Source organism: Silurus meridionalis, chromosome 14 (assembly GCF_014805685.1).
Source record: "Silurus meridionalis isolate SWU-2019-XX chromosome 14, ASM1480568v1, whole genome shotgun sequence".
Lineage (NCBI taxonomy): Eukaryota > Metazoa > Chordata > Actinopteri > Siluriformes > Siluridae > Silurus > Silurus meridionalis.
The window spans coordinates 21,097,075-21,118,175 of record NC_060897.1 but is presented as its reverse complement, the minus strand read 5'-3'; the positions used below and the strand labels follow the sequence as shown (position 1 = coordinate 21,118,175).

At 41.9% G+C, this 21,101-nt stretch overlaps 1 protein-coding gene across 8 annotated transcripts in view; it reads left to right on the top strand.

Annotated features, from left to right (window-relative positions):
* Positions 1-21,101, top strand: part of unc5a (unc-5 netrin receptor A) — a 195,819-nt gene that overhangs the window by 121,046 nt on the left and 53,672 nt on the right. For 6 of the 8 annotated variants that reach the window (XM_046866981.1, XM_046866980.1, XM_046866976.1 and 3 more), the window contains 4 exons: positions 2,067-2,210; positions 5,048-5,151; positions 5,716-5,896; positions 11,630-11,797. In XM_046866981.1, coding sequence (XP_046722937.1) covers positions 2,067-2,210; positions 5,048-5,151; positions 5,716-5,896; positions 11,630-11,797 — 597 coding nt within the window. The remainder of the gene's footprint in view (positions 1-2,066; positions 2,211-5,047; positions 5,152-5,715; positions 5,897-11,629; positions 11,798-21,101) is intronic. The other 2 variants (XM_046866983.1, XM_046866982.1) reach the window with 1 other exon arrangement.

The window sequence follows — 21,101 nt, the reverse complement described above, 5'->3', positions numbered from 1 at the left end:
GTGAGATTCATTCAGCCACAAGGGTGTTCAGGTAGTGATGGGGGTGAGGTGAGGAGGCCTGGGGTGCAGTCAGCTTTCACATTCATCTCAAAGGTGTTTAATAGAGCTCTGTAGCAAAGAACTTCCACTCCAACTAATGCATCGACCCATGTAAAGCAGATTTTAATTGAGTTATTGGAGAAAAGTACTTTATTGCAGGTCTGCTATAAAGCTCTGACCTGAACACCTTTGGAATGAATGTGAACACTGACTGTACCCCCTGGTCTCTTGGTCTCTTGGTCTCCTCACCGCACCTGCATCAATACCTGACTTTGAGTATATATAAAATATAGTGGAACATCTTCCCAGAAGAATGGAGGTTATTCTAATAGCAAATGGGGACTAAATGTGATATGAGGGATTCATGAAGCACCAACCTTATGCTCAGGTTTCCACAAACTTTTAGCCATGTGCAGAGGAGGGACTTGGGGTATATTAGGTAGAGGAATGCTAAGGATGGAGACACCAAGGAGGAGGTTAATGGACAAGGTGAGGGAAGACATTCAGGGGGTCGATTTGAAAGGGGTGGATGTAAAGGACAGAGTGATATCTAGACAAAAGCCAAAAGAAGACGATACAGAGCGAATAAATATGCATAATATTTATAGCTAATTAGTTCTACAGGAGGCGGGGCTTAGCCAGCGCTGAAGGACAGAACAGCTGGTCCAACATGCCGTTCCAAAATACCGTAATGCTTTGCCACACTATGCTATAACTACCCTGCACTAGATATCATGGGAGGCAAATATTTTTGCGACGTGCAACACCAGTTAACAGCCTGTTAGCTACTTTAGCATGGTAACGTCAACGAAAAAAAAAAACGGACGTCCTGCTTGACATTTCTATAAACCAAGTCCATAAATCACTGCTCGTTTCTTCAGTAGTGTCCGTCTAAAGGACGAGAGGAAGATGCGCGTGAAAAACATTCAAAGCGAAGGGAAACGAGGAGCGAGTGTGAGGGGACTAGATAAAGCGCAAGAACACGGACGTCCTCAAGGTCATGCTTTTGTATTAAGAGATGAGCGATAGCCAGAGGGGAGATATCACAGAGTGGCTGCAATAATGCAAAGAAAAATTATCTCAGCCTAATCTTCCTTCACACACACACACACACACTCCCTCTTCCTCCCTACAAAGCACGAATGCGTAATGCGCCGCAGTCTTTTGCTTGATGGTTAACTCTGATGGCGTTCATTCATAACTGTCAGCTCGGAATTGAATTATTTTGCGGGATGACTTCACACCGCTCGTGTAGGCAACACTCGTTAAGCCGAGGCGGCTGACAAATTGTCACAATATCTAATGATTTTTATTTTCCTTTCCCCCTTTTTAGAATCTGTTTAGAGTTTTAAAGAGCAATTTGCATCCGCTTGCTCAAGTTTCGAACATAAAGCTCATACACTTCATTTAAAGCAGGTCTCCGGGGATACAACCGTATGACAGATCAGACGTGGCAAAATACACACGTCCTTCACCCTAGTAGAAGTACAGACACTCATGTTTTAAAGTACTGACTATACTTTTTTACTAGAGTAAAGATTAGCCATTATTGCTACCTGTTTTTGTGTCACGCTGGTAACAGAAACTCACCTGATGTTAATATATTAATACAAAAAACTTTCAAATTGTGATACCTAATGAATGTATCCAGACTGTAAAACCACCATATAGAACATAAGCAGAAAAAGAGATGATGATGATGATGATCAGGTGATCAGGAATATCGTCCGATGGCTGATAGTTCCAGCAATCAACTCTCAGTGCAAAACCAATTAATCGATCGACCTCTAGTACAAAACCCCAAAGTTCCCAAATCATTAAATGTTGGAAGGAATTTCCAGGCTACTAAAAGCATCAACCTTGAACCCTGAGCCAGGAAAACAAGTCTTCCCATTTTCCCAAATCCAGAAAAAAAGCTGTTGTGTTGAAGCTAGAAAGCCAAATCCATTCTAAACCCTAATGTTGTTGTTTTTTTACTTGGGTCTAGATACTTCAGACTGTTTTTATTTCATGTTTGTCTTGCTCAGGTTTCCCAGTGATGCAGGTGAAGATTGACATCTCACGCCAGCAAGTGGAGAAGGTCTTTGGGCTGGAGGATTACTGGTGCCAGTGTGTGGCCTGGAGCAGTACAGGAACCCAGAAGAGCCAAAAGGCTTTCGTTCGCATCGCCTGTGAGTTATTGAACCTTCAAATCCAGAACCCAAGCTCTAAATTTAGGCGAAAGGTTTAAAATTCAAAAATCTAACTTGAAATGGTTTCATCTACTCCACATGTAGTCCATCTGGTAGAGAAGAACGTGCTAACCAGGCTTAGAATTAATGTGGAATAATTCGTTATTGTAGTTGAGTAGCTGTAACGTATCTGTACTTTACTAAAGTGTTATCATTTAGGGAGACTTTAACTTTCACTTCACAACATTTCAAAGTCAAATTTCAGACTTTTTACTCTATTTACATTCCCGAGAAATCAGTCAATCTTTTTTATTGATGAGTGGATACCAACGTAACCGGTCGAACACCAATCAGTCAATCACCAATTTTATATATATTTTTTAAAGTATTCGAAAAAAAGGTCGAATCGGATCTAAATTTATTTGTCAAATACACATTCATACAAAGTACGACATGTAGTGAGATGCTTTTTACAGCTGTCCGACCTGTAAATAGAAATAGAATATTAAAAAATGATAAATAAATTAAACTATAAAGTATAAAAAGCATATAAATATAAAGTTTAGCTATAAAGTAAAAAATAGATGGATAAAATAAAACAAAAATATATAAATCATAGTACTTTGGATTCTTAAGTAAATTTGAAGGCATTTTGTACTTTTATACAAGTGAAAGTAATATTTTGTAATATTTTGAGTGTATCTCTGCTTTACAGTATGTCCAAATCTGGTGGTCCATAGAATGAATGGCAGGCACGAGGTGGAACTTGGATGGATGTAATTTTCTAGCTTGAGTGCACAAAATATTTATAATGTTTTCATTCCCCACCACCAAACCATTTTCCTTTAATGACTCTCTTGTTCTTGTGGAATTTGCTCCTTCTGACACTCGGTAATAAAAAATTGTTTCAGAATTGCATTTGGCCAATCAAATCGAAGCACTCGAGCCGCGTGCTCCCCGAGGCTGATTGATTCAGATGGGTTTGTATGACTTATTTAATGTTTGATTGGGAAGTTTGATCGGAATAAGCCCGCGGCGTGGTAATCCACTAATCTGCGATGGCGCGCTCTGTAATTGCCTCGAGAGGCCGCGCGCTTTCCATATCTGTCACTGTGATAATGCGATTAGTCTCCAGAAGGATCACGTGTGGGCCAGTTATCATGTGGCCCTCACACAGGGAAATAAAAAAAAAAAATGCGCTCGGTTCTTTTGCTAATGTCTCCGACAATTCGGTCGTCGCCCAAATCCCTTCGCTCGGTTTTATCGCCGGGTGTCTCGCAATCAAACCGGATTTGTCATGCGTCTCAGCGCGCCTCTTCGAAATCCTCGACAAGAACAAAGACGGCCGTCTTCGGCTTCAGACGTGCCGAGACGTGGCGCTTGGGATTTTTATAGCCCTATTAATCTCGTCATAAACACAGCGTTTAAAGCTGAGAAAAGAGAGTGAAAAACGCATGCTTTTAATTCGACCTCGTTCAGGGTTCTGCCTGTCAGATCGGGACGCAATTTCCGTCCACCATGTCGCCCCAAAGCGTAAAATCCAGTTTAATTAAAACGAATGAGGTGGGGCTCTCGGGTGGCGATGCAATGATTGTTCTGGACAGGCGTGTAAAATGACTGGCAGTGATGTCTTCACATACGAATTGATCTTCGTTGATATTCAGATATTCAACCTTTATGAGCATTTCTCTGATTAACATTGATGCGAAAGAACATTCTGTGCTGTGACACGATTGTTGTATATTTGGCTCTAACATAATTCAAACTGAATCCCATCAACACTCTGGGTATAGAGTGGAAAAAAAAGCTAGGTTAGGGATAATACAATTGCTCCCGGTTGATTCTCGGCCCCCTGGGCTACAGCCATTGTCAAACACAGCCTTAAATAAGCTCACGGGTTTGTGCTGTGGTTCCATCTCATGCATTTGAAACATCATGAGCTTTCTAACGAACAAACAAGCGGGCAGACAAGGGCTGTAGACAAGACTGTTGACGTCTACGCCCTGGGGTACTGGAGAAACCTGCAGCTTCCTGTCGTAGCTAGGCTTTATATACGGTGTGTATTTAACAGTTTAGCTTTGAGTCGATTCAAGATGTGTTTCAGACCGTCCTGATATCTGATTTACTTTCAACCTTATTTTTAAAACCAAACCCTCATATTTTCAGGAATTAACTCATCGCTGATAATTTAAGCTAAACCGTTGTTGCGATTCGATTGGGGTAGTTGCTTAGCTCCCTAAATGCCTTTGTACCCTTGCAAGTAATGATGATGAAGATTGGGGCTAATCTAGCTAGCAGAAATTCTTCTGCTAGTCTGACAATCTACAATTTTAGGCATTTGCCTGATTCATTAATTATATATGAGGTTTGTTTCAACACTTCTTTAGAGGTATTTCAAGCAAAATAAGTACAAACCCACAAAATACCCCAAATAAAGCATGATTATTTCCGGTCTCCCCAGTATTCTGAGGGTTCCAAGTCAGTCCTAGAGCACTAAATATCAAGGGTACTGTAAAGGAACCAGTGCCTTTTTGTTTAAAATCTAGGTACATCTTCGAAAGCAGAGAAATTTCTGCCTTTCCGTTTTCTAAGTTGGCGTTGCTAGAACAATAAAGCCATTAAGGAACCTTGAAGAAACCCGGGTTTTCTTCCAGAATCTAGATCTAATCTAAATAGCTTTCAAGGTTGGAAGGAAGTCCCACATTGAACCCATCTTCTAGAAGAATCGGTACCCTGAGTTAAATTCAGAAACCCAGAAAAAAGCTTCAATGTCTTTGCGTTGAAGATAGAAAGCCAAACAATCCATTACAACTGAGATTCATGTTCTTGCTCGACAGATCTGAGGAAAAATTTCGAGGAGGAGCCGCTGGGCAAAGAGGTGGCGCTCGACCAGGAAGTGCTCCTCCGCTGCCATCCTCCAGAGGGCGTACCGACCGCCGAGGTGAGAGCAACTTGTTTATTGATGAAGCCATCTGCTAATTATGACTCTCGTTTGATTTAGCCTCGCGTCTCTACCAGCCAATGTTTCGCCACGCTAGAGATTCGCTCCTGCTTCTTGGCACATCCATTAGCTCCATTAATAATGCAGGCAGGTTTTTTTGCGGAGGGCACAGGACCGGACCAGACTGAGTCCAGCTGCTTCCTCTCACGCTGCTTCACCGAGCGGCCTAATAACAACAGCAGCTCCCGCAGACGTCTGCCGCACGAAATATTAAGCTCCAAGCTGACTCGGGTCCGCCTGCCAAAGTGTCCCGCACTGACTACTTAATATGTCAACTCAGAACTTGTATTTGTGGCTCTTCAGTGCGGCTGCGGTTGAAAGATCGGAGCTAATCCGCTCTCCGGCTTCCCAGTGACCAAATTAAACTCGTCTTGAGCAGATGTCAAAAGGGACACCAAACAAAGGCCATGAAAATGGCTTTTTATTGTTCCTGTGTATATATATTTGTGTGTGTGTGTGTGTGTGTGTGTGTGTGTGTGTGTGTGTGTGTGTTTGATTCTCCAGGTGGAATGGCAGAGGAACGACGAGTTGATCGACCCCAAGGCTGACCCCAATTTCTTCATTTCAGTGGACCATAATCTCATCATCAAACAAGCTCGGTTAGCCGACACTGGCAACTACACCTGCGTGGCCAAGAACATTGTGGCGCGCCGCAAAAGCTCCTCCGCCGCCGTGATTGTCTACGGTGCGTCTCTCCTTCAGCTCCTCGTCCCTTTTCACACACTCTATGCCTTTCACCCATTCGACAGATACACAAGGCTTGGAGATTGGGGGGGTTTGACCTCGAGACCAGACAGTAAATCAGTTGAAGCCAGACTGATAGACAGCCTTATCTGAAGCACAGGAGAAGAAAAGTACATCAAATGGATTTAGCCAAAAGTTAGCGAACGGCTCCACGTTAATAAATGGCTAACATTATAAATGGGTTTTGGATTTGACGTTACTATCCCAAAAACCACCCAAACTTCATATGCTAATCTACGCTTGCTATTCATTCAAAGGAAGATAATTTTTTTACTCCACCTTTCCATACACCGCTAGCTACATTACATAGCTAGCTACCAAACATACTAGCAGTGTAGAAAATACAATAATACAATAATTAGTGCATATATGTACACAAAATCTAAAGTATATACTACATTTTCAAAGCACTAATAATATGACAGAAAGTATGATAAGGTAGTATTTGGGATTATTGAGTGGGTGAGTGTGTATCTCTGAAATACTTGAGTAAAATATTTGGATGTAACTTCAGTGAAACTGGGTTAAAGTAAAGCTGCAAGATATTAGCAACAGCCTTTGATAATAGAAAAAAATTTACATAACAAGCCCGGTAAACCTCGATGCGGCTAACTCTTTTACAGCCTTGCGTTGTTTCTCTGTGCACCGGTACTGAAATTTTATAATGAATTGCCTTGATAAGCTAGCTGACCTTTATTATTATGCACAGCTTCAGCTCATTCCTTATTGCAGGCCGAGATCCCAGGACTCTAACATGCATTAAAGAGACATGATGGGATCGGCTAATCAGGGCACGGTCAGTCAGTGATCAGTAAGTGAGGTGGACAGTCATTGAAAGCCCGTCAGTCATTCTTTCATTGAGTCAGTCAGTAATTTATTTAAACGGTCAGCGAGTGAGTCATTCAGTCATTCATTTTGTCAGTCAGTGATTCATTCACTGATCCAGTCATTTATAAATTCAGTTAGTCAGTAAGTCAATCAATTACTCAGTCAGTGAGTCATTTCAATAATTAGTTAATTATTAGTTAATTAGGTAATTCAATAATGAGTTATTTAGTCAGACCTTCATTCAGCCAATCAATAAGTCATTCATTCATTCATTCATTCAGCCAGTCAGTTAATAAGTTAGACAGTCATTCATTCAGTCAGTCAGTCCATCAGTCAGGCAGGTATTGATTCATTCATTCAGTCAGTCAGGTATTGATTCATTCATTTAGTCAGTCAGTCAGTCAGGTATTGATTCATTCATTGATTCAGTCAGGTATTGATTCATTCATTTAGTCAGTCAGTCAGTCAGTCAGGTATTGATTCATTCATTCAATCATTCAGTCAGTCATTCAGTCAGTCAGGTATTGATTCATTCATTTAGTCAGTCATTCAGTCAGGTATTGATTCATTCGTTCAGTCAGTCAGGTATTGATTCATTCATTTAGTCAGTCAGTCAGTCAGTCAGTCAGTCAGTCAGGTATTGATTCGTTCATTCATTCAATCAGTCAGTCAGTCAGTCAGTCAGGTATTGATTTATTCAGTCAGTCAGTCAGTCAGTCAGTCAGGTATTGATTCATTCATTTAGTCAGTCATTCAGTCAGTCAGGTATTGATTCATTCGTTCAGTCAGTCAGGTATTGATTCATTCATTTAGTCAGTCAGTCAGTCAGTCAGTCAGTCAGTCAGTCAGTCAGGTATTGATTCGTTCATTCATTCAATCAGTCAGTCAGTCAGTCAGTCAGGTATTGATTTATTCAGTCAGTCAGTCAGTCAGTCAGTCAGTCAGGTATTGATTTATTCAGTCAGTCAGTCAGTCAGGTATTGATTCATTCGTTCAGTCAGTCAGGTATAGATTCATTCATTTAGTCAGTCAGTCAGTCAGTCAGTCAGTCAGGTATTGATTCATTCATTCAATCAGTCAGTCAGTCAGTCAGTCAGGTATTGATTTATTCAGTCAGTCAGTCGGTCAGTCAGTCAGTCGGGTATTGATTGATTCATTCGGTCAGTCAGTCTGTCAGTCAGTCAGGTATTCATTCATTCATTTAGTCAGTCAGTCAGTCAGGTATTGATTCAGTCAGTCAGTCAGTCAGGTATTGATTCGTTCATTCATTCAATCAGTCAGTCAGTCAGTCAGTCAGGTATTGATTTATTCAGTCAGTCAGTCAGTCAGTCAGTCAGGTATTGATTTATTCAGTCAGTCAGTCAGTCAGTCAGTCAGTCAGGTATTGATTCATTCGTTCAGTCAGTCAGGTATAGATTCATTCATTTAGTCAGTCAGTCAGTCAGTCAGTCAGTCGGGTATTGATTCGTTCATTCATTCAATCAGTCAGTCAGTCAGTCAGTCAGGTATTGATTTATTCAGTCAGTCAGTCAGTCAGTCAGTCAGTCGGGTATTGATTGATTCATTCGGTCAGTCAGTCTGTCAGTCAGTCAGGTATTCATTCATTCATTTAGTCAGTCAGTCAGTCAGGTATTGATTCAATCATTCAGTCAGTCAGGTATTGATTCATTCATTCATTCAGTCAGTCAGTCAGTCAGTCAGTCAAGTATTCATTCATTCAGTCAGTCAGTTGGGTATTCATTCATTCATTCATTCATTCATTCAGTCTATCAGTGAGTCAGTCAGACAGGAATCAATATTCCAGTCTTTGGGAAGGAAGTAGAGAAGAAGCTTTTGTCTTTTTTTTTAGATTAGCTGCTTATCATTAGAGTTATTAGGCATAATAAGCAGGACGGGGCGGCAAACTGACTCCAAAAAAAGAGACTTTTTTTAAAAACCCTGTGCTTCAATAACAAAGAAATGCATTGTAAGGAGAAAGAAAAGGCTAGTTGAGTTTTTTTTTTGCCTTTTATTTTTTTGCATCATTAATCAGAGGCAGAAAAACAGCGAGGTCCACCTCCTACAATTTGTGACCAACGCGATGGCCAATTTGCCTCCATTGTAAAAAAATTAATTACAGCAAAAAAAATCTTTTGAATAGCTTTTGTTCAAGAGAAACTATTACATCTGATCCTGTTATTTATTTTTTTTGTTCTTTTCTCCCTCTACGGCTTCACATTAAAATGTCAGTTTACTCTTGTGAAGCGTAGCCAGAGCTCTCATTGGCTGTGAGGTGAGAGCTGTTATTAAAGTCATAAAGAACACAAAAAAATAAATAAATAAAAAAAGGAGAATAGAGATGCATTTTACGAAGCCGGCTTTGACATGGCTCGACTGTGCCCTAAGAGGTAATCAGGGGCCTCACGCCAGCCGCCGCCGCACAATTTCCCTCTCGGTGGTGGGCAATCACTGGCGCTAGAGAGGCTCCGGAAATGATTCAGCTTGCGAATTAGGAGCCCCTCAGCAGCCTGACTGGTGATCAAGGCTCCTTGACAACAAATCAGTCCTGAACAGAAGAAATCAGATTTCCTTTGAGTCTCGGAGCGAGATGCAGAAAGGAGACGCGGAGCTTGATTAAAAACACAGTGTGAACTTTGGACTCAGGATCGTCGCACAATCCTCCAGGTGTAAAGATCCACCCGCGAACTGATGCAGCGCCGTCTCGGACTACACGAGGGCTGCGTTAAAACGTTTTACCGTTACCGTTTTTTACCGTTTCAGATCGTGTAATCAGCGCGTGCGGTTCAGCTCGGAGTGCGCCGTTCGAGAAGCTGATTGATTGCAGGCGTTGTAGCTTGACAAGGGCAACAGAACGACTTTAATTCTCACAGTGCCGCCGTATTTGTTGTGCGAAATTGTCCTCCGCCGATTGCTTTTTTAAGAAGCACTTCTTGTCCGGCCTAGCTTTGCACTAGCATCGCTTGCAGTCCCTCGCTTAAAGCCTCATTGTCTTGGAATTTTGTTTATAACAATTTTGTTGCATATTCGCAAAAGGAATTTGCTAGTATTTCGTCCCTGCAAACGACCAGGTTTGAACTTCATTTACACAGCGTAGTATGTTTCAACAGACCTGTTGGAAGTTTTTGGGTTTGAACAGAATATAAGAGCATTGGCGACAATAAAAGGCGTGGTGATATCCGAGTTGCAGTTCACGTCGCAGGCAGCAGAGGGGGCTCTACAAACTGGCAGATCATTTCGATCATTTTTGACAAAATGTTAGCGAGTTATATTGTTAATTGCAGACAAAAATATTCCTTTTTTCTTGCTTGTTTATACACATTGGCCGGTGTGTTAAAAACAACTCAAATCCTTTGTATTATCCCATTAGTACTTAAATAAAAAGTTGTGTTGTATGCGTTCTAGCTACACTATATGGATAAAAGTTTGAGGACACCTGAACATGATTGGTATGTTTTTTGAACATCCCATTCCACATGTAGTCCCAATTAGCTGTTATAAAAAACCTCCACTTTTCTGGGAAGATGTTCTACCAGATATTGTGGAGATTTGTGTGAGATTTTATTCTGCCCAAGGGTGTAAGTAAAGTCTGGTACTGATGTAGTTAATAGGGTTGAGGTCAGAGGTCTATAGCAGGCCACTTAAGATCTTTGTGCACAGCACTATTGTCATGCTGGAACAGGTCTCCTAGTTCAAGTGAAGGAAAAAATTTACCAGATGTTACCACACCCAAAGACATCCTATACAAACTATAGATTGGGGAAAAGCCACTTCTGGCTGGAAAATTCAGGTGTCCCGTTACTTTTGTCCATATATGTAATGTAGCTCACGTTGTTGTTCACGTTGTAGTGGCGTGTCTTTGTCAGCTTGTTCTGTTAACCTGGAGATTTTAAATATCACTTCAAAGAAAGGAAAAAAAACCACAACAGCTTGTTTTTTCCACATCATTTTCACAACGTCACAGTTTACGGCGTCCTCTTCAGTGTGAACCGTTCGCCTCTTCAAACAATACGCCGCCCCGTCCTTCACTCTTCAGCAGATGTTAAGCATTCTAAGCAGCTGCCAGCAAATCGTCCCATCATTCGCAGTAATGAAATGATTTCCCAAAGCACTCGTATTGGCCCTGAGCAGGAAAAAAAAGCCCCAAAAGCAGAAGAGAACATGCAGACTCTCAAGGAAAAGTCGAAAACAATATTTTCATCCTATTAGAATATATTCTTTCACTAAGCCGTCAAATGAGTCAGTTTCAAAGCGCACACACACACACACACACACACAGTACTGGAAAACTTTTTAATAAGGACAAGGCAAGACACAAAATCTATATTTGCATTGAAAAAAAAGTTATTTCTGTCATGTATAATGTACAAAAAAAATCGTGAAACATCTCAGCCATGATTGCAGGATGGAAGTCTTTTGGAAGAGTTTTGCAATACACTACAAATCGTATTTCTGGTACAGAGCGGGTGGCCACAGCGACACTGCGCTAACGCTAGCTATTCTTTATACCTCTGGTATTGTTGTATATGTTTTCACGTGGATTTTTGGAAGGAGTCTTCAGTGTCAGTGGTTTGTAACAGGAATGTTTTCTCAGTGTTTATGAAGTGAACCTACTTGTGTGGTGGACGTTCGACATTAACTGTAAATGGATAAATAAAAATCTGCGTACGAGATTTCTTTAAGTGATAACTGGAATTAGAAAATGGAATGTCTTTAGTTAGGACAGACAGACTTCTCAGCAAACACACACACACACGTTTCCGTATGAGGTGGTCTGAGGCAGGGTTTAAGCTGTTGCTCGTCGAGTAACGCTGACTTGCTGTGTTCGTGTCTTTTGGTGGGTGAGCAGTGAACGGCGGGTGGTCCACGTGGGCCACGTGGTCGGCGTGCAGCGCCGTGTGCGGCCGCGGCTGGCAGAAGAGGAGTCGGAGCTGCACTAACCCCGCCCCCCTGAACGGAGGCTCCGCCTGCGAGGGCCAGAGCGTCCAGACGAGCGCCTGCACGGCCACCTGTCCAGGTAAACGCCCCACCGTGCTCCCTTCCTCGTGCGCTGTGTGGCACCGCTGAAAAACAGCTTCGACTTGTGCGTCAAGAAGTCACTAATTAGCCTGGATCATGCTGATCTGTACGAATCGCTTGGTCAAAGCTGTTTTTTTTGTTTGCTTTTTATTCTTTGCAGCTTGTATTGTATTGCAGCGGTGGAGCCGTGTGCTGCGATTTTCTCCGCGCCGAACAAACTGCACTCGAGTTGTCATTGAGTTTCCCCAGCGCTACGTCGGCCTGTCAGCGCATCCTTCTGCTTTCATCGCTTAGATCATTGCCTCATCTAGCGCTAACTTAAGTGAAAGTTCAGCACATGTCTGCCTCTCATATCTCCATGCTCAAAAAGACGGAGAACTGACAATCGCATCAGATACAGTTCCACAAAAAAAACTTCCACAAATTCTCAACTGCTATGTACTCGTTATTGGATAAAAATCACTAGAATAATGACGGTTCTCTATCATTCCTGCTTGGCTAGCTTTAAAGGCAGTCATCAACACGTTCTATGAAGTCCATCAACTTATAGAAATCGCGTAATGCCTTAATGACTGCATTGAAATGAATGGGATCTCATTTTATTATCCACTATATGGACAAAAGGATTGGAACACCTGACTTATGTGATTTAATAGCATCGAATTTTCCCTTCACTCGAACAAAAAGACCCAAACCTCTCCCAGCTCCATGAACTCCATTAAGATACACCTTATATGGGGTTGGAGTGGAAGATCTTGAGGAGTGTTAAGATATTGAAGACTGCGAATGAATGATATCTCACAAATCTCCACAAACCACTATAAAAAATCTAGTGGAACATCTTCCCAGAGGAGTACAAGTTATTATAAGAGCACATGTGGACTAAACATGGAATGCGATATTCAAAAAAAGACCAATCTAATGCTCAGGTGTCCAAATACTTTTTGTCTAAATAGTGTATGTTTGACCTCATTGAAATAATTCATTGTTTACAGTGCTACGTTTGCGACTTGAGGTTTCCAATTTGATTTGGTGGTGAAAAAGTTCATTATAGATGTGACCTTCATAGAAAGTGTGCTGAACAGTTCATCAAAAACACATTCTCAGTTTCCAGCCAAGAAATGTTTGGTCTCTGAAGGTTTGTTCCGAAGTTTAATGAGGATGTTAAGTCTGTCTCAACCAAAATCTTTCATATAAATTAGCATATTGTTCTTTTAAAAAGAACAATACAGCATTCGTTATGGTCAATAGTCATATTTAATTATTATATAAAGCGTATAAACAAAAGTGATCAGTTAAAAATTTTATGAGGAATATATGTGGTCATTTTTTACGCCCTCCAAGACACTAGGGGGTGCTGTAAGAATTAGCATCATTTAAAAAATCACTTTGAACTCACTTATTTTGGATATAAATGTAAAAAACATACTAAATACGTATGTAATAATATATAGATTTGATATGAGGTCTATTTTAGAAACAAAGGCCAATTTATACAATCTTTGGGAGCCAAAATGGCCACCTGTTCAACAGCACAGGGGTTATTTGCATGGTCAATTATATCGCTTTTGAATATTGGGAGGCAGCGTGAGTGAGGAACCTTTTGTTCGCACCTTTAAACAATGGTTTAAAGTAAAGTCAATTATAAGTAAGAAGCGATACGACACTGTTCGGGGGTAAAAGTGATGCCTGTTTCAATCCAAAATGGCCGCCTCAGTAACAGCTACACGGTAGCTACACAGTAAGAGAACCTCTGAGAGGAAACTCTGAGAGGTGGAGCCTATGGGTGTGTGCAGCAATCCAAAATGGCCACCTTCTTTATGGTAAAGAGCTCAGCTGCATTTTCAGCCACTGATATCGTTGACAAAAAAGCATCTAGCGTGATTTTAGACGGAGCTTGACGAGACACAAAACGCTAAAAAGAAACAAGTGTCAGACCTGAAAGACGCCGTGACCAATCGAGTGCTTTTACTAGCTAGCGGTTTTAGTAGCATGCTGTGAGCGGGTGCTTGGCCTGACGCGTGTGCTGTTTATTATTCATGGCTAATGCTCATGCTTTTTTATTTGCAGTGCGTGCTTCACTGTTTCCACATGTAGACTCGGCTCCTTGCTGCGATTCAGCCAGAGTTCGGGATGCGGCCGAGCTGCTTGTGCACTCATGAGCATTAGTGTGCGATTTCACGCGGCGTGCTACTAACACACACACACACACACAGCATGACTGGCTCTCCTCTGGCTTTATTGATCGTATGCAGTTTGAAATGGAGGTGCTGCTGATGCTTCGCTTCCACGCTGATGTCGGAGACACGACTCTCTCCTGGCGGCACACTTCATCGCTAAAACAGCATTACGGAGGCATTAGTGAGCAGGAGGGGGAAAAAAAAAAAACCTGAAACAAAAACATAAGCGAAATGCTGAAGGAAATAGAATCTGTCAGCTGTCGGCTCCGTCTCTTTTCTGTCTCGGACGGAGTTCAGCTACTTAAGCCGAGCTCGTGTTTCGTGTACGCGGTGCACGCTGTAATTTAATAAGACGCCACACGGTAAGTAAACGAAGGCCTTTTCAAAACAATACGGCAGGCAAGAGGCGCATCGAGGCGCATCCAAGCACCCCGGCAGGAGCTTACGCACGTGGATGGATTTCACCCGATTAGCGCGCAAAATAGCATCATCCTGCAACGAGGGAGATGGAGCGAGCTGAGGGTGGAGGAAGAGTAGAGGCGGGGGAAATGAGGAACTGGAAATAGGTTGCGTTTGAAAGGAAAGATTTGATCTGAAAGAGAAGGAGGAAAAACAGAGGGAATTGACACAGGGAAAGGGAGGGCAGATGTCACTAGTTTTTGCCCCCGCTTTCCCAGTTGCCACCCCTCATCTTTTAATTCACCTACTGAATTCACAGATTTTCACACGAGTAATGTAGACGTAAGGGTTCGGATTAGAGCACTGAGAATGTCCTGGTTTTTCTGGTTTGTCTGTCAGGGGGGATTTAAAGCCAATATGAACAGGGATTTTAAATTATAAACATTTGGCATCCATATGAAAATGTCTTTTTTATGACGTACCGTCACTGTGCTGGCGTGAGGGATTTTGTGTGAACGGGGATATTATTTCGAAAACGTTTATGCGGACAGAAGTATTTTTGGAAAGAATTCTGATGTGGATTATATTTTTTTAATGTTCATGCAGACAATAATATATAGGAAAAAAGTTCATGCAGATGAGATTTAATAGAGGAAAATGTTTATGCAGACAAGAATATTTTTAGAAAAACATCATGAGGACAAAAAAAAAGTAGATGTAGATATGAAGAAGTGTAAAAAAAAAAGGTAATGTAGATTAATATATACTTAAGAAAATTCATGTAGATAAAAATATGTAAAAAAAAAGAGAAATCCTATAGATCAAAAACATTAATAAAAAATTATGTAGATAAAAGTATAATATAAAACAAGGAAATCTATACAAAAAGTTCATGTAAAAATTTAATGTTGTATATAATATATGTAAAAAAATAATGCAGGGAGAAATATAAAAATAATATTCATGAAGAAAAAAATTCTAAAAATATTTATGCAAACAAATCTTTTTATTATTCATGCAGAGGAAAAGCTAAAAAAAATCAGTTCAGTTATCATTATTAATATCCACGCAGCCATTTTGGTTATTTTCTGTATTTTCTTTTGCTCTTAAATCTGATCATTTTCCACAAAACGAACCCCGTGACCCCATGTGATGAGGAAGAGCGAGATCCCGTGGCTGTGGAGCTGTAAGACGACACCCACCCTGTCCGGCGTGTCCATTCAGCTCCGCCGCTTCACCCGAGACCCGGAGAGCGAGGGAGAGAGCGACCCTCTCTTGCACATTCATCACAGCACAAACACACACTCGGACAACCTCGGGCCCTGAAAATCACAACACACACTTCATCCCGATTTATCAAAGCCACTGGCGACGAGCTCCGCGCGCATAAATCATCATTTGCTGACTGGCATCAGGTGCCCGAGAAACAGCTCAGCTCGGCACACGGACACACCGGAGAGCTCTGATAAATGTGCGCCGGAGACACACACAGCACCGCCAGGCCAAACACTGTGTGTGTGTGTGTGTGTGTGTGTGTGGGTGGGTGGGACAGTGGGTGGGTGTGTGGGAGGCAGGCAGTATTTTTAGGTCGCATTTGTGTACATGTCTCTCTGATACAATACCACTATACCAAAAGTATTAGGACACCTGCCACATGTGCTTCTTCTTCAAACAAAGTCAGAGGAACACAATTGTGGATCATGTAGCATGAAATTTCACCTTCATGTGAACTCCGAGTCCAGAATCTCCACAAAATCAAGTGTAATACTTTCCAGAAGAGTGGAGGTTCTTCGAACAACAAATGGAGACTAAATGTGGAATGAGATGATGTTCGAAAAAACTAACTTTTGGTCAGATACTGTAGAAGGTCTAACAGATCATAAGTGGTTTCTATGACATTGAAATGTAACTATAAATGGATAAAAAAGTGTTTGTATTCATTAGTGAAATCTAATGATGAGTGTAGCAGCTCGTATGAATATAAAGCGGGTGTAATGAGAACGCGGAGGAATTAATCACTGACATCATTTACTGATCCGACGCTGGCTGACTACATTGGAATAATGTATCTATAAGTGTCTTATATAATTGTGTGTGTGTGTGTGTGTGTGTGTGTGTGTGTATGTGTGTGTGTGACTTATTTGCTTTCTTGTGAAAGATAAAAGGTAACACTATACGTGCATTCAGCTAGTGGCAGGTTAGATTGTGTGTGTGTGTGTGTGTGTGTGTGTGTGTGTTGTAATGGCTACATTGATCTTGATGATCCTCGTGCCCGTTGAGTCACGCTGTTTAGGTCTGCAGTGTGCTGAAGAGGCTCTTTCAGGCTGAACAGCGCTCATCAGAGACGTCACACGGTGCAGCTTCACGTACACACACACACACATACACACACACACACACTGCACTGAACCTACATCCTCCACACACAATGCACAATTTTTTTTCTGCTGCAGGTTACACTTTATTGGACACTACATAGAGTCAGGACATAGGGACACTACATAGAGACAGGACATAGAGATACTACATAGAGACAGGACCTAGGAACACGATATGGAGATACTACATAGAGACAGGACCTAGGAACAAGATATGGAGATACTACATAGAGACAGGACACAGATATACTACATAGAGACAGGACCTGGGAACACAATATGGAGACTGGACATAGAGACACTTCATAAAGGCAGGACATAGGGACACTACAAAGAGACAAGACATGGGGACACTACATAAGGACACTACATAGAGACAGGACCTAGGGACACGATATGGAAACTGGACATAGGGACACTGCATAGAGGCAGGACATAGGGACACGATATGGAGACTAGACATAGAGACACTTCATAAAGACAGGACATAGAGACACTAAATAGAGACACATCGAGACTCTATAATAATACTCTATAATAGTCCATCATGCATAGGACAATAAATAGGGACTCTACATAGGGACATTGCATGTGCTGATATAAAGTATGTCTGTGTTTGGTCACTAAATCATTCATTATTTCAGCTCTAACACACACAATGACACACACACACCTTATGAATAAAGACATCTGCAACACACGCATATACACACACCTTTTTGTATGCATTAGCAATTAGGTATAATTGGTTTTGAGGAAATCGTCAGCACTCACACAGGATGTCATCTTTTGGTCATGAAAAAGTGGCGTCTTGTTTGTGAAAGGTCTCGCAAAAGCCGACACCCGCCAGCACTGATTAGCGTTTTCACAGCTTTTGTTTGCTAACTGCTTTCGTGTGTCATGTCCTTCCTTCTGAGTCCATCAACCATGGGCAAATTGAAATATCATAAAGTAAAGGGGAAAAAAAACACAGTGAGTGCACAACAAAAGGTCACCTTCATGCTTCTGTTTTTTTTATCATGCGCAAATAGATTAGCATCAGATGAGACCAGTGCCTATGTGCTTTAGTCTCAGTGAAGGAGGTGTGATCTCTGTGCTTTAGTCTCAGTGAAGGAGGTGTGGTCTCTGTGCTTTATTCTCAGTGAAGGAGGTGTGATCTCTGTGCTTTAGTCTCAGTGAAGGAGGTGTAGTCTCTGTGCTTTAGTCTCAGTGAAGGAGGTGTAGTCTCTGTGCTTTAGTCTCAGTGAAGGAGGTGTGGTCTCTGTGCTTTAGTCTCAGTGAAGGAGGTGTGGTCTCTGTGCTTTAGTCTCAGTGAAGGAGGTGTGGTCTCTGTGCTTTAGTCTCAGTGAAGGAGGTGGTCTCTGTGCTTTAGTCTCAGTGAAGGAGGTGTAGTCTCTGTGCTTTAGTCTCAGTGAAGGAGGTGTGGTCTCTGTGCTTTAGTCTCAGTGAAGGAGGTGTGGTCTCTGTGCTTTAGTCTCAGTGAAGGAGGCGATGTCTGCACGTTAGTGTAAATGGAGGTGTGGTCTCTGTGGGGAAGGCGGGCTCTGTGCGTTAGTTTTCAGTAAAGGGGGCGTGGTCTCTGTGAGGTAGGCGTGGTTTGTGCTTTAGTCTCAGTGAAGGAGGCGATGTCTGCACTTTAGCGTAAATGAAGGAGGCATGGTCACTGTGAGGAAGGCGTGGTCTCTGCGTTAATGTCACTAAGGGAGGCGTGGCCTTTGTCTCTAAGTTACACTGTATAGCATTTAAAATATAATTTAGTGTAGCTTGCAGAACTGGAAGCCAGAAATGCAGACTCCTAGTGTCATAAATAATCCAAACAAATGAAGAGAAAATGAAATTCAGCACAGAAGATGAAGATCCTCACAAGTTGAACTCCCTCTCACCTCATTTTTCTTCTCTGCTTTTCACTTCTCTTTGCCTTTCATAGTCTCTCACTTGGCCTTCTCACTTCTCTCTTACTTTATTGTACATTGCTTCATGCTCTGCTTTTGACTCTGCATAGCTTTCCATGTAACACACACACACACACACACACACACACACACACACACACACACATCACACACGGTGCAGAAGATGTACGCCATGTGCAGCATCCGAGCCAAAATAGATGAAAAGGTAAGAAATTGCTGTTTCGTGCGAGCCGTGTTTACGTGAAGAACGAGATGTTTGGGGAAGTGGGGTGTGGTGTTTTTCACACAAATGCCTCGTCCTCAGAGCAACTTTTCATTACAAACGGAGGGGAAATGGAATAACAGATTCGAGTGCTTCTTTCTTCCTCATGTGTGAGGAGTGTGGAGGGAGAATAACAGTGCTCTGTGGGGGAGAAGAGGGGCAGGGAATCTCTTTAATGCTTATTAGGGTACCTGTGTAGTGCCCCTAGATAGTATTTAGAGGACATGTTCAATATGTAGACTCCAGTGAGTGTAATGTGCAGTAGGCTGGTTGTGTAATGGCTCTATGCTGTATTAAGTGAATGTCATGGAAAGGAAAAGTCCAATCCCTTGTCATGGCTTGTTTTTATTTTATTTTTTATAAAATGATAAATATGATTATAAATTTACGATTGACACAAACCCAAATTTTAAAACTAAATGGTTGAGGTTATGTAGAAGGCGGTTCTTTAAATAGACTGGCCTTCTTTACTGGGTCTGACAGGGACAGAGGCCACACCTCCTTCACCTATTCTGGCAGAGGCCACACCTCCTTCACTAGGTCTATCAGAAGCCACACCTCCTTCACTGATTATGACAGAGGCCACATCCCCTTCACTAGGTCTATCAGAGGCCACACCTCCTTCACTGATTCTGACAGAGGCCACACCTCCTTCACTAGGTCTATCAGAAGCCACACCTCCTTCACTGATTATGACAGAGGCCACATCCCCTTCACTAGGTCTCTCAGAGGCCACACCTCCTTCACTGATTCTGACAGAGGCCACACCTCCTTCACTAGGTCTATCAGAAGCCACACCTCCTTCACTGATTCTGACAGAGGCCACACCTCCTTCAATAGGTATATCAGAGGCCACACCTCCTTCACTGATTCTGGCAGAGCCCACACCTCTTTCACTGGGTCTGACAAAGGCCACACCTCTTTCATTAGGTCTGTCAGGAACATGGCCACATTTTCTTTACTTATTCTATCAGGTACAGAGGCCACACCTCCTTTATTGGGTCTAAAAGTTACAGAGGCCACACCTTCTAAATTTGATCTGACTGAAAAACACACTAAATCGAAAACTGTTTCTTAAATTTCCATCTAATAAATTCAAAATTTTTTCGATTAATCTAATTTGACGCAACTATGTGACAATATCTCAACTGTTTAAATGATGTTTGAATCTTCAAATCAAATCCTTTCACTTGTGCTGAGTTTATTGTGTGATTTTCCCGTCCTGTCAAGGACATGATGGCCGGAGGTGGCTCTTTGATTTTGGAGTTGTAATGGCCCACCCGCCGTCCTGCTAAAGAGCAGCAGGGACGCCCTTCCACTTTGTCCTTGCCGACATGACAATCAGACCTGCTGCTGTGTTATTGAGTCTCGCACACACGCACACACACACACACACACACACACTCTCTCCTTCCCTGACTAGCACCGAATGATTGGAACCTCGCGGCATTTGCTTCACTGCTGTCCAGAGAAAAGCCGATGAGGTCAGCACGCCATCGCAGCGTACTATTTCACTATTTCTGTTTCCGTAAAAAAAAAAAAAACATTTTACCAAGTCTGATTTCACTGCTTTTTACCTTTCAGTCTTTTGTGATTTGGACATTTGACTTGTGTACAAGTGCCACTGCCAGTCAGCATGTAGCGCTTAAAGAACAGGAAATGAAATGGCTGCTCCAGGAGCTAAAAGAGTGCTCAAGCAGAGAGTCCAGACCGAGGTGAAATAAACATCCGTTCCCAACAAAAGACTGAGCCGAGCAGCAGGAACTCCACAATATCTACCAACAACGTCTTTATATGATTAGAAACGGAGACTAGATCAGATGCTGTGGCTTTCACAAGTGACCAGGGGATTATATAGGTTTTGGCTAATCAGAATGATGTTAGTTAACAACAGCTGTCTAGAACTCTATAGAAATGTCAATTGAAAAAAGTCCGGCGTGACGTCATAGTGTGTGCTTTATTTGCATATTCAAAAGGAACTGTCATAATGATTTGCATATCATGATGAAAACCAAAGAACAAAGTGCTATTATTCTGCTATTAATCTGGCTATTATTAATACATTTACCTCCGTTTTTGATTCATGACAAATCGAATATCTGAAACGGACGATTACCGTTCGAATGTTCGTCTTCATTTTGACTAATTCCTGCCAATTTCAGGGCCCCTG